This window comes from Kryptolebias marmoratus, linkage group LG21 (genome assembly GCF_001649575.2).
Source record: "Kryptolebias marmoratus isolate JLee-2015 linkage group LG21, ASM164957v2, whole genome shotgun sequence".
In the NCBI taxonomy this organism is placed as follows: Eukaryota; Metazoa; Chordata; class Actinopteri; order Cyprinodontiformes; family Rivulidae; genus Kryptolebias; species Kryptolebias marmoratus.
Window position 1 is genome coordinate 8,614,050 of NC_051450.1, and position 12,719 is coordinate 8,626,768.

At 39.5% G+C, this 12,719-nt stretch overlaps 1 protein-coding gene across 1 annotated transcript; it reads left to right on the top strand.

The window, feature by feature from the left end:
- The first annotated feature begins 409 nt into the window (after positions 1-409).
- On the top strand, positions 410-3,162 carry mc4r (melanocortin 4 receptor). Its single transcript, XM_017414053.3, has one exon. It carries the CDS (start codon positions 761-763, stop codon positions 1,751-1,753), a length of 993 nt encoding a protein of 330 aa, XP_017269542.1. The 5' UTR covers positions 410-760; the 3' UTR covers positions 1,754-3,162.
- Positions 3,163-12,719: the final 9,557 nt, after the last annotated feature.

Sequence of the window (12,719 nt, forward strand, 5' to 3'; positions counted from 1 at the left end):
TAAATGTTTGTTATTAAATCCATTTGTTCCAACATCTGTTTTTACGTCTGCAGTTTGTATTTGCAGGTTTCCGAAAACCAATCTTTATAGAATATCTTTTTAAATTTGACTTTAATGTTGTTGGGTTTTTTTTTTGTCGAGTTTGCAGCGTTTTTTAGACCTTTTTATAATTTTACTTATTTTAGTTTTAACTCCTCCTGAGAGGCTAAACGCTTCTCATTCGTGGCAACGTGTTGGATTCATTACAAACTCTCCACCCGTGCATCAGCCTAGTATTTGCTGCTCCTCCTCCAAGCTTATCAGTGAGTGGGTAGAACTGCAGGCTCAGCGGTGTGTGTGTGTTGGAGTGTGTGTCTGGTATATCAGCAGCAACGGAGAGGAAAGTGAGAGCAGAGGAAGACCACGGCCGTTGTGAAGTGATGCGCTGCCTTTCGGTGACACAGCAAGCTGCTGCGCTCTGCCTCTCATGTTCCTGCTCATTATTTTTCAGCCTCACACGCTTTCTGCTTTACTTATCTTCCCCACATGGTTTTGGGGGAACATTTATATTCACCCTATACTTCATCAGAACGGCGGGGCCGTCTTTGTTCGTGAATGAAACAACAAAAGGTGATTAAAAAGAAAGTGCCTTTCCTGGAAAGCCCGAAGGGTGAAAACACCACTTTTTGTCGACTTCTTCTAAGGAATCACTGCAGAGGTTTTAGGACTCTGAGAAACGAAGAAAAGAAGACCTAACCCTGAGGAGAAGGGAGCTTAAAACATGAACTCCACCGCTCAACATGGGTTGATCCCAGGCTACCCGAACAGGAGCCTGACCTCGGGCACTTCGTCGCTTGACAAAAACTTTTCCGGCAAGGAGAAGGACTCGTCTACAGGATGCTACGAGCAGCTTCTGATTTCCACAGAGGTGTTCCTCACTCTGGGTATCATCAGCCTGCTGGAGAACATCCTAGTTGTTGCTGCTATCATCAAAAACAAGAACCTTCACTCGCCGATGTACTTCTTCATCTGCAGCCTTGCGGTTGCCGATATGCTTGTTAGCGTCTCCAACGCTTCAGAGACTCTCGTCATAGCTCTGATTAATGGAGGCAGCCTCACCATCCCTGTCACGTTGATTAAAAGCATGGACAATGTGTTTGACTCAATGATCTGCAGCTCCCTGTTGGCGTCCATCTGCAGCTTGCTTGCCATCGCCGTTGACCGTTACATTACCATCTTCTACGCGCTGCGGTACCACAACATCGTCACCCTGCGGCGAGCGATGCTGGTCATCAGCGCCATCTGGACGTGCTGCACCGTCTCCGGCATCCTGTTCATCATCTACTCCGAAAGCACCACCGTTCTCATCTGCCTCATCACCATGTTCTTCACCATGCTGGTGCTCATGGCGTCGCTCTACGTGCACATGTTCCTGCTGGCGCGCCTGCACATGAAGCGCATCGCGGCGCTGCCGGGCAACGCGCCCATTCAGCAGCGGGCCAACATGAAGGGCGCCATCACCCTCACCATCCTCCTCGGGGTGTTTGTGGTGTGCTGGGCGCCCTTTTTCCTCCACCTCATCCTCATGATCTCCTGCCCCAGGAACCCCTACTGCACCTGCTTCATGTCCCACTTCAACATGTACCTCATCCTCATCATGTGCAACTCCGTCATCGACCCCATCATCTACGCCTTTCGCAGCCAAGAGATGAGGAAAACCTTCAAGGAGATTTTCTGCTGCTCACATGCTCTCTTGTGCCTAAGCTTTGTGTAAAGTGGAGCTAAAAACCCTGGAAGTACAACCTTCATAATGTTAAAAGGGAGTGCTGTAAATGATCAAGGCACTTACTTCTGGTTTCATAAGTCAGGTTGTTTAAGAGGTAGGTTTGAACACAGCTTGTCGTTCTGTATTTTGTTCAGCAGCAGCAATCTGTAAATATTGTCTTCTGGAGGCATCCAATCATTTCAAACAACTGAAACTAAGAGGATCGGGACACTAAAATGTCACTTTTGTTGTCGCAGTGAGCTTAAAAGCAGCTGTTCATTAACCTTAATTTGGCAGACTACACTTCACAAAACTGACACTATCCAGACTCATGAGGACTTTTTTCACTTATTCTCCCTGTTGTCATTTGTACAAATATATCATCAATGTGTTTTTGTTTGTGAGACAAGCCTTTAAACCTCTTCTACGTCAATCGTGAAAAAGCTAGTGTTTTTTGCCTTTTTTGCCAAAGAGTGACTTGTACTTTAGTGGAGGTGAAACAGAAGTGAAAAACATGGTTTTTGTTGTCGATTTTTTGGGGGTTTTTTGGCAGATTTAAGCACTTTGAAGCGTAGACGACAAAACAAGAGCACAAGCAACAATCGCAGGATTTCTAATGTTTTGATTTTTTTTTATGACATTTTTGTCTAAAATGTTTGAAGGCTAAGTTGTAAAAGGGTAAAATGTGGAAAGATAACACTGGGTGCATGGAAAAAAAAGGTATTTCTCTCAGGCTTTGCATTTTCTGAATAACTTGAGGCAATTTTGTTTTGGAATTTATTCAATGTTACTTTCATTTGCACAAAAAAAATCTGGTTTTGGTTGCACATAAGCTGTCATATCTGTTTAAAGCAGACTGAAAGGGTCTCTTTTTATGTGATTTATAGCCAAAAGTGAGGCCATGAAACCCACCAACAACATCGGCTCACCTCATATTAAAGCTCTTGTAAGTTTGCGTAGATATATTTGTAAATTTCCACATGTGGGCTGTTCTACCCTTCACTTTAAGCAAGTATATATGACTATAAGTAAAGCTATTTTTCATTATATTCGTGTACAAGAACTGACACTGATGAATGTATTTTTTTGTAAGTGATGTTGCTTTTTTTTTAAACTGTTGCCTTGTTTATTTTTGCACTGTGATGTACAAAGGAATTGTGTTCTCTGTGACAAAATATTCATGTACAATGTATTTGGTAACGTTGCCTTTTTTATTTATGCCTTTATCAAGCCGAATTTTATTTCGACACTGACAAAATGCACAAGAAAGCAAATGTAAACTGATGTCTAATTTTCTGTTTACGGCTTCGCCTGAAAAGTGACTCATGTGTCCAGCTGTAAAGATGTTTTTTTTTCTCATCCGTACAAACTGTGGATCACTGCTGCTATGAATAAATCAAAATGCAATCTGAGCCACAGATATGTTTGTTAGCATCTCTCTGGAGGACAGATTTTACACACCATTCCTCTCATTTAAATAAGAAAACAACCATGACATGTAAATTTACAACATGTTTCAAAGTTTACCTGCATACTACAAGCAGAACGGTAGCATCTTATTCCTTAAAATTAATATTATTGTTCCTTAAAATTAAATCAGACACAAATCATTTTAATCTGGGAAAAGAATTTGTGGTTGCCTTTGCAACCTTAAACAGCCGCCCAAGCACTCATTCTGAAAGTATCAATTTAAAAGAAAAATGTGATTCATTTAATAGACTTTCATTTTATAAGAGCTGAAAACACAAATCTGCAAAAACATCAAGGTTGCATCCCTTTGAGAAGATAACACAACTTTAAAAAATTTAAAAGATTTAAAAGGGATAAATATGAAAAAAAGCACTGGTATAATACTAGTTATACCTGTGAAGTTTCTGTTTGTTACATAGGTAGACACAAAAATTCAATAATTAGCTACAAATAAAACACACTTTAAAAGTAAATAAATGTGACAATGAAAGCAACACATTAGGGTAACGATAAATTTACAAAAAACAGAAAGTTCTCTTTGACATCTAACAATTGAAAAGTACACATTTCCTAAAAACTACCCAGCATATCCATAAATATGCTTAAAAACAAACAGACATGAAATGCAAATAAGCATGCACAAATCCATTAAAGCATAGAAGAAACATTTATTGAGTAGGAAATATTGACATTCATAAGTGATGCAGAGAAAAATGAGTTTGGTTTTGATTTCGAACATCTGCTGTACTTGTTATTTAGCACTAAAATGGGGTTTTTCGTAAGACATTTAAAAACCCCTTCCAAAGTGGAGATTTTTAAAAGCAAAGTTTTACTGTATCTGTGTAGGCTCACTATCAACTAGAAACCAAAACAACAATGGAGCTCATTTTACTACATTAACCTCACTTTATGCTGATTTTGTCACCATAGATTTTGGCCATGTGCTGAATTGGTTAAAGCACAATGTTAACAGCATGAAAGAAAATGTGATTTTTGGGGAAAAACCTTATCCAAGCTAACAAATTCTTTCTTTGAAATTACCTCTGCCAAGAAAATTGTTTTCAGTGGTGTTGGTTGGTTTGTTTGGCTGTTCGCAAGTTTACTTAAAAATTAATGAACAGCATTTGCTACGATTTTCAGGAAATGTAGGGGTTGAAACAATTCATTAGATTGTTTCTTGTGATTAAATTTGGTGGTTATTATTTATTAATGACCCTATGGCCTTGGCAGAAATTTGCGCTCTCCGGGTGCCACTAGTTTCAAATAGTATTGTTAGTGTTCTCACCACCTAGTAAATGTTTTTTAGCATTTTGTGTTTAGAATAATTTAAACAAAACCTTTTTTCACAAGCAGAGAAAAAAATATCCGTTTTAAATAATGTTCTGAGCAGAGTAGACGGGGCCTATTTCTGAACTAATAAACTGAACAAAACCACATATCAGTTCAGCACAATTTTATTTATGTAACCCTTTTCCAACTGAAGTAAATCCAAAAAAGATACAGCCAAACAAGACAAAAAAAATGAGGCTTGAGTCAGGATCGGAGGTAAGCAGGAGGAACCCAGAGCGCGGACTCATAATAATAATGAATAAGATTAACAAAACTAGAAAACAAAAGGCTGACGTGGCAGCAAAACAAACTATAACAGAAATCCAAATGGACAAAACAACAACAATGAACCGGAGAGGAAGTGGAGAACAAGACCAGGTTTTAAAGCAGAGGATGATTATGGGAAGTGAGCACAGGTGAGTGATAACAATTGCTAACAGGTGGAGATGGGCGTGGCAGAATAGACAAGAGACAGACTGAGGAGGAATGAATGATGACTGTTGTGGCAGCAAAAAATCAATTTCCAGGCACTGTTAGATGAAATCACTCAAACAGGTTTATTTATATGTTGTGCACAAAATATAGAGAGCATTAAAGACAATAAAGAATTAACATCAGAGTCCCAGGTCCAAATGGGGAAGCTCCGAATTCCAGCTCTCGCCCCCCAAGTCCACACAGGTGCTTTTATTAAAGATATTGAAATACTGGACCAGAAGGAGGAGTTAGGGAAAGGCAAGTCAGTCTGGTTCCCATGAGGAGAAAATTCAACATCACTCCTATAAACGAGCTCATTCTGTGAGAACCCATGGCACTTGGAATAGAAGTCATAACATTATCAGGACTTCTAAACAACAGGTGTTACCCTACAGTAAATTCTGTCATTACACGACAAAGACAGAACAATACAAAGACAAGACAATAAATACAAAATAAATCAAGAAATAAAACAAAACCCAAATCCTTACAACTTGTTTTACATTCTAGAGCTGGTAAATTCAGTTTACTTTATGGACTCGAGTTAATCTGAGTATGGTGTCGAATTTATGCCAAGTGTATCACGCCCCATGCACGTATTGAACCTCCCATGTGCACACATTTCAGTGACCACGAGCGCTATTCTAATGCAGGGCACAAAACTCAACACATGTGCACATTAGTTGCAGCCACAATATATCAATTTATTCGCTTGTGGATCTACCCCTGTGTGCGCAAGTGTACAAGTGTAGAAAAAAAAAACAAAGAATTAACCCGCATACGATTGGCCACTTTTCTCCTTTCCCCGCCCCGTGACCCTTATTGGTGCTGGCTTCCACAGCTAACTCATCTCTGTGTGGAGCTAAAGCGGCTGAGTCGGAGTTGAACTCGTGCACATGTGTGTTGAGTTTTGTGCCCTGCAGTAGAGTAGCACTTGTAGTCATTAAAATGTGCGTACATGGAATGTTCAGTGCGCTTGTGGTCACTGAAATGTGCGTACATAGGATGTTCAGTGCGCGCATGGAGCTCAATACACACCCATGGTGGACATTTGGCGTAAATCTGACGCCATATCTGAGTCACTCAGTAAAGTGGTTCGGTTCACTTGAATCACTCAGGTCGTTCACGCTCGCTCTACTGCAGAGCAATTTTTGTAATTTTCACAAAATGTAAGCGAGGTTAGCACCATGGAAGGAGGACAGTTTCTGTGTAGGTTTAAGTATTGGAACAGACAAACTTCTACAGAATTGTCACAGGGCAGGAAAGCTCGTATTAACCAGTTTTGACTCACAGCTCAAAGTTAATAAGTATCAAAACTATTTCAAGCTGTCTAAACATGTATAGATGTATACATTGCTATATTGTTGTATTGCAACAGCCAAGCGGATATCCTGGGACATCAAGAAAACCCACGTGGCTGTCCTCATTTCCTCATCCTGGTTGGAGCCATTTAGAAATCACAAACCCAATTCACTTGCTCTAGAAGTGTGTAAGTATATTTTTAGACATACAGTGTAAAAACTATTTTTCCCTCCTTTCACTTTGTTGCATTAATTGCAGTTTGATCCTTTTTTATGGCTTTCTGAGTACTTTATTTACATCTATGTAATTTCTGAGGTCAAAAAGATTCAAAATGTGTTATTGTTAGGCACAGAGATCTAAAAAACACAATTTCTTTAAATGTTAACTGATAAAATACGTGACTCGGTTTGATTGTATTAAGGACAAAGCCCAGTATTTTCCTGAAACGTTGGCGTCCTACATTTATGATTTAGATCTTTTTTTTTCCCACAGTCATTTTCATTTTTTCCAGCTTGGTCAGCCCTTATGAGTTAATTCATAAATCTTTAATTCAGACAGTAATATCCATAGTGGAAGTACTATTGTTGTGAAAGATTTGCAGATTTCCCCACATCTGACCCCCCTGGCTGAGTCAAAGTAATGAACTGCTTCATCTTTATGCTCTGCAGACTGTCATCTATCAAACACCATCTTTAAACCAAAGAGCTTGCTGAATTCTAATGCGCTCGAGAGAATCTGCCGTTTCGTTATCTGCAAAGGAGCCTCGCCTCACTGCCTTCCACGTACAATGTGTCACGCAGCTGAAGATGAATCATCAGATAGTCCCTGAAATTAGCAGTGCCGTTTTTCATTGTGGCGCTGCTTTATTCTTTACGCTTGATTTAAGATTAGAAAATGTACTGTATTCTCTTTTTTTTTTTTTTTTTTAGTTTGTGCTCTGCCACCTTTGACTCCCATTGGCACCATCTGACCTTATCAGTCAGGTCTTCTGAGGATTTGTGCTCAGAGCAGCATGCGATAAATTAGGCAATGTTGACTCAGCTCTCGCCATCCCCAGCCACGGTAAATAATGCTGGAATTTATTTCCAAGTCAGATCCTCTGCTTAGTTCAATTAGTGCACCAATTTAGATTGTTAAAAAAAAGTGCACCTGTAGAGCCCTTGATGCTAAAAACAGCAAGTCACTGACATAAATTTGTTGCAGTGAAGAAGAAAATGCTTGTGAGAATGGGTTAGTAGAATTAATATCGCTTATCAGTATTAGTGGATGTTCCATCTTAGTGTTTTAAAAACTGAAAAAAGCACCAGGTTCGTTCAGAAAATCTGTCACTCTGTACTTCAACATTATCAGTGGAAGATTTTACTTTATAAAGTAATGTACTGTAACTATGAACTTTGCTATATCAATCTCCTTGCTGTCTGAAAAATCTATTCTTTATGATTGCACATTGTGTCACCGTGTTCATTTTCTGGTGTATGCACCTGTGTCGTAATGATACAGTAAGAAGTGAATGGATATTAAAAGACTGGCAAGATGATCTGAGGCTACATTCACACTGCAGCACTTAGTGCTCGGTAACAATTTTTTGCTCTGATCTGTTTTTTGTATTGTCTTTCACATTATTATTTAAATGGGAATGCCATCAGCCTCCATTGTGAGCAGCCTTCTGCCCTAAAATACAGAGACCACCGCCTTTCCAGCATCACACTGGTGAGCCTCCTATATTGTCTACAACATGGTGGAAAATATTAGACACTTACATGCTCATCATAAATGCTTGGGGAGATGAATGGCTGTTATGCCGTTTTATTACACTGCTTGGGTCCGAAAGGAGAGCCCCCTGTTCTACACACTAACAGAACCAGGTACATTTGATGGAGCCACGGCTGGATTTAAAAGACATTTTGTCCCCAAAGTTAATGTGTTGGCATGGAGACACACGTGCAGACATGTTCAAGCCGCCGATGAAACTGCAAGCCAATATGTTGCTCAGAGCTGCACCATGTGGCTTTGACTGGCTGAACTTAAAAGAGAACAATAATTTGCCAATGCTTATCTCAGTGGTGTGGAAGATAAGTTACTGCTGGAAGAGGACCTCACACCGAACAAAGCTCTTGCATGTCAAGTGGAAGCAGTAGTTAAAAATAATACACTGCTCTCAGCTGCTGATACAGTCTCGCCTGCACAGGCCGTAAATGCTGCAAATGCTTGTTTTCAGGGGGAAAGAGAGTGACAAACAGCTCAAACACATGGAGCTCCACCACATGCTCATTATAGACAGGCAAGTCATAAAGCGCAACGTTACTGGTTCAGATGTGGATCAGATAAACACCTGGCAAACAAAAACTGTCCTGCTGTTAAAGTAAAGCAAGATAACATATATAGTGAAGACTGAATCCCTACTACTAGGCCTGGACCTGATAAAAGTACTGCAGATGATGCAAAAGAGTGTCCCGGTGACACAAAACATGCATGGTGAATAATGTTGATTAAGTTTAAGTGTTGAACTTAAAAACTGCATTGTATGCTGAAATCTAACATTAAAATTAGCATTTGTATGTGAGCAGACATTCACTTTCTAAAGTTAAAGAGCTTTGTTTTGCAGACTATATTGGCTTTTTTGCTTTTGAGAAACCAATGGGCTTTTTCCCCTTTCAGACCTCATTTCAAATTTCCAGTGACATATCTCTTACCCAATGCTTTCATTCTCTAATGAAAAGTATTGATTTCAAAAAACTCCATACCCCTGATGGGACCTGTGAATAAAAATCTGTCATTATATACAACTGTATTTTCTACACTTTTAACAAGAGCTGAAAAGCATGTACGTGTGGTTTTCCAGAAAGACTGAACAGACAAGCTATGAGTGAAAAGCATTTGTAACGTTGCCCAAGTTTGCCCCAGACTAACTCAAATCCTTGAAAAGTATTTTGTCTTTTCTTTTATATTCCACCTTTTCTATGTATGATGCCTGTCTGGGAAATGATCCAAATGCAAAAGGCTGCAAGTCCCAACTTATTCACCAGAAAATAACGGCGGGCATTTCGACTTGAAAAAGTAGGAGTCACGTGTTTATTTATTAGGGCTGCATTCTACTTCTGCAGCTACACATGCTCGTTATTCCGTAAAAATGATAACAGAACTACCTCTAAACAGAATGCAGCCCTCGTTAAAAAGTCTAAAAAAAGTTAAAAAGTCTGGTCATTTTTGAAATGATGTTCTGTCTAATAGCTACCAATAGTTAGTACCTTATTAGCCGTGCCATCAATCATTGAGCATGGCGTATGGAGAAAGGGGCAGAAGTCTTCCTCTAAGTTAGGCTAATGGCAAGCCAAGCGAGGGCCTGTTTTTAAATATTTTTCAGGTTTTTAAAACAAGTCTTTCTCAAAATCGACATACTGATTTGAAAGAAGGCTTCATTAGTTAAACCACTACTCTTGACGTTTATTTGGTTTGTAGCTGTTTTCTAAACCGAATAAGATCTGCGTTACTACCCAGATGTATGTGTGTGGAGCTTAGACCATTATATGCTGCTGGGTGCTGAATGTATTGGTTTGTCTGCTTAGTCAAAGGTTCACTCAACTCTTGGTAGAATGCTACATGCAACAGGACACTGACATTTACACAATCTATGCTCAACACACATGTCAAGACTCGGGAGGTACTGTCCAGAAGAGCGAAACCAAGACCAAACACGGAGACGGAAGTAAAGGTAAGTGAATTTATTTACAGGGTGAGACTATAGTGCTATTTGGGCGGTGTCCGGAGTGGTCTGCAAGAGAAGGAGAGCTAGGTGAGTCTCGGGTACAGGTCTTGATCCACATGGCAACAAGGAAGTGGTTATAATGTCTCTTTGTTTGCTTATGTTGCGGCCTGAAGGAAGGATAATATGAATGAAAATACTCCGACACGATGCTTCCATTCAGACAAGCGCAGCAGGAATTTATTAACAATTCAAAAGTACTCATAAAACAAAAACTGAACTTTTCTCTCTCTGTCAAATGGAACATAACAGGTAAATAAACTACAATGATTTTTATAAAACAGTTTCCTTTATGTCTTTCACATTTCTTTACTGTTTTCTTGTATTTTCTTTTTCTCCCAAATAAAAACACAAAAGCTTACATACTAATGTCCATAAAAATTAGCAGTAGCTTTAACTTAATATCAAAAACACTCACTCGCTAATCTTTTAGCATGTTCCTAACTTAGCCGCATGTTCCACGTACACGCACACACAGAGCAACGTGCTAACACTGGCTTCGTGGTGTTGCGCAATCAGCCTGCCCCACGGAGCTAACTAGCTTAAAACGGTCTTTCTAAACATGGTCCAAAAAATAGGAACTGCTTGGTCAAACCACTCAACATTTTAGTGAGAAAATTTATAAAATGCAACGGAAAAAACTATGACTGTTTACAAAGATAATACAATATAAATATCCGGTCATTACCTGAAGGAAGGATAATATGAATGAAAATACTCCGACACGATGCTTCCATTCAGACAAGCGCAGCAGGAATGAGGCATCGGGGCAGAGTTTTCCCTCCTGACCAGAACAGGCAAAACTAATCTACCACAGATGGCATCTATCAGAAAAGACTCATCAGGTAGATTACAGATAATCAACTCTTCACAAGAGACTTCTTTATAGTAAGAGAACTTTTTAACTAGAAAACTGTTCAGTGTTTTTAAACCATTTTTTTTTAGAAAAAATCTGTTGTAAACACTTATCTTATCTTCCCTTTTAACCTTATGTGGATTTAACAACTGTTTCTAATAATCTCTTTTAACAATGACTTTGTATTTTCCCACTATAGTTGTTTTTTTTATTTTGCTTACATTTCAATGTATCACAAAGACAGATCTGTTTCTGACAAAAAGCATGCTTCAGAATTTAAATTTGTGGTCAGGATCAATTCCACACTTGCCACTAGTTTCGGACGATGAGTCCTCTCCTCATCATCATCACTATAGTGTTCGTCATCAACATCATCAGGCACGTCCATCTCTGCCTTCTCCTTGGCATAAGTTGTTGGTGTCACTGCAAATGCTGATGTTGATGCTTGAAGGGCTTCAGCCGTCTGTGAGGTTTGTGGTCAGGAATGGTCAGCTTTTTCCTCCAGAGGTTGTGGTATGTGTTGCACAGCCGCTGCTCCCTGAGTTGGAGAATGAGTTCTCGCTTGTCGGGGCTGTGGATTTGGGTAGGCGTCAGGGTCAGGATCCAAGACGGACGGCGCACTCAAGTCCGGGTACAACCGTTCAGAAACAGAAGAAGAAATAGAAGAATTGTTAGGACAATTATAAGGTGGTGGTTTAGTTTTTTCTGTTGTAATTACAATCTTAGAAGCAGAAACATTTTTAGATTGCGTTGAAGAGATAGAAGCATTGTCCTGTCGCCCAGTAATAACACCAGATTTATCTTTACTCCCAGCCATTTCTTTAGCATGCTTCTTCCGCTCTCTGCTCTCACTCTCTTTCATCCAGCATTCCAAACATTCTCTCTGTTTTTCCAGCTGCAGCAGGCGTTTTGTTTGTCTGTGTTTTGCCTCTCTCAGTTTATTAATTCTCTGTTTTTTGATTCTCTTTCTATTCCTTTCAAAACATTTAGCTTCCATGTGCCGCCTGCAGGAAAAATGCCATTTTTTATCCATTCATTCACTCCATACACACTTTTTTCACCGTATTTTGTTATCATAAAGTCAAACAATTCGCCCTGTGGGGGAGATCTGACCTGGGAGCTACTTTGACCCATTTCTTCTGAAATTGGGTGGGATATCCGCTTTAGACTGCAAACGTCTTCACAGAATTCACAACATCAGCTTTGTGACCGCTCTGCCTCTTATCACTTTAAGAGGGGCCTTTATTTCCTATAAAGGTCTTTAGGTTATCCTTACAGGTTTGGTTACCCGTTTTAGAAAAACCAAAACTGTAAGAAATCTACCTGCCTTATGCGCCGATAAGGTCTTCTCTAGGATTTCTCCTAGAACCAGTAGCTCCTCCAAAAACTCTATAAAGGCTTCCTTCTCAGCTTTTTCAATAGGAACCTCTATAAGTATATTATTTCTCTGTCAGACACCGTTATAGGTATCTACAAAAAGAACTAGAGAAACAAATCCTTTAATTTGACAAAGATTTACTTTTTCTTTACTTTTTTCTTCTTTTGCTCCTTTGTAATATTAAAAACCTGGTCAATCTCTGTCCCACAAGGTGAAAAGCTTACATGATCCTTAGAATTTCAAATTTAGAAAATAGTTTATTAGCCTGAGTGAGTGTCTCACCAATAACAGTGTTTAGAGTTCGTTGATCCCAGCGCTGGAGAAAACCAAGGACGAACCGACGAGCCAGCCCTCTTCTCTTTTAAAGCCTTAGCGAGGTTTGAGGCTGGAGCCTTGTGTCCAG

What these genes read in the sequence shown, in the direction of transcription:
- mc4r (XM_017414053.3), top strand. Translation starts at nt 761, where the DNA reads ATGAACTCCACCGCTCAACATGGGTTGATCCCAGGCTACCCGAACAGG.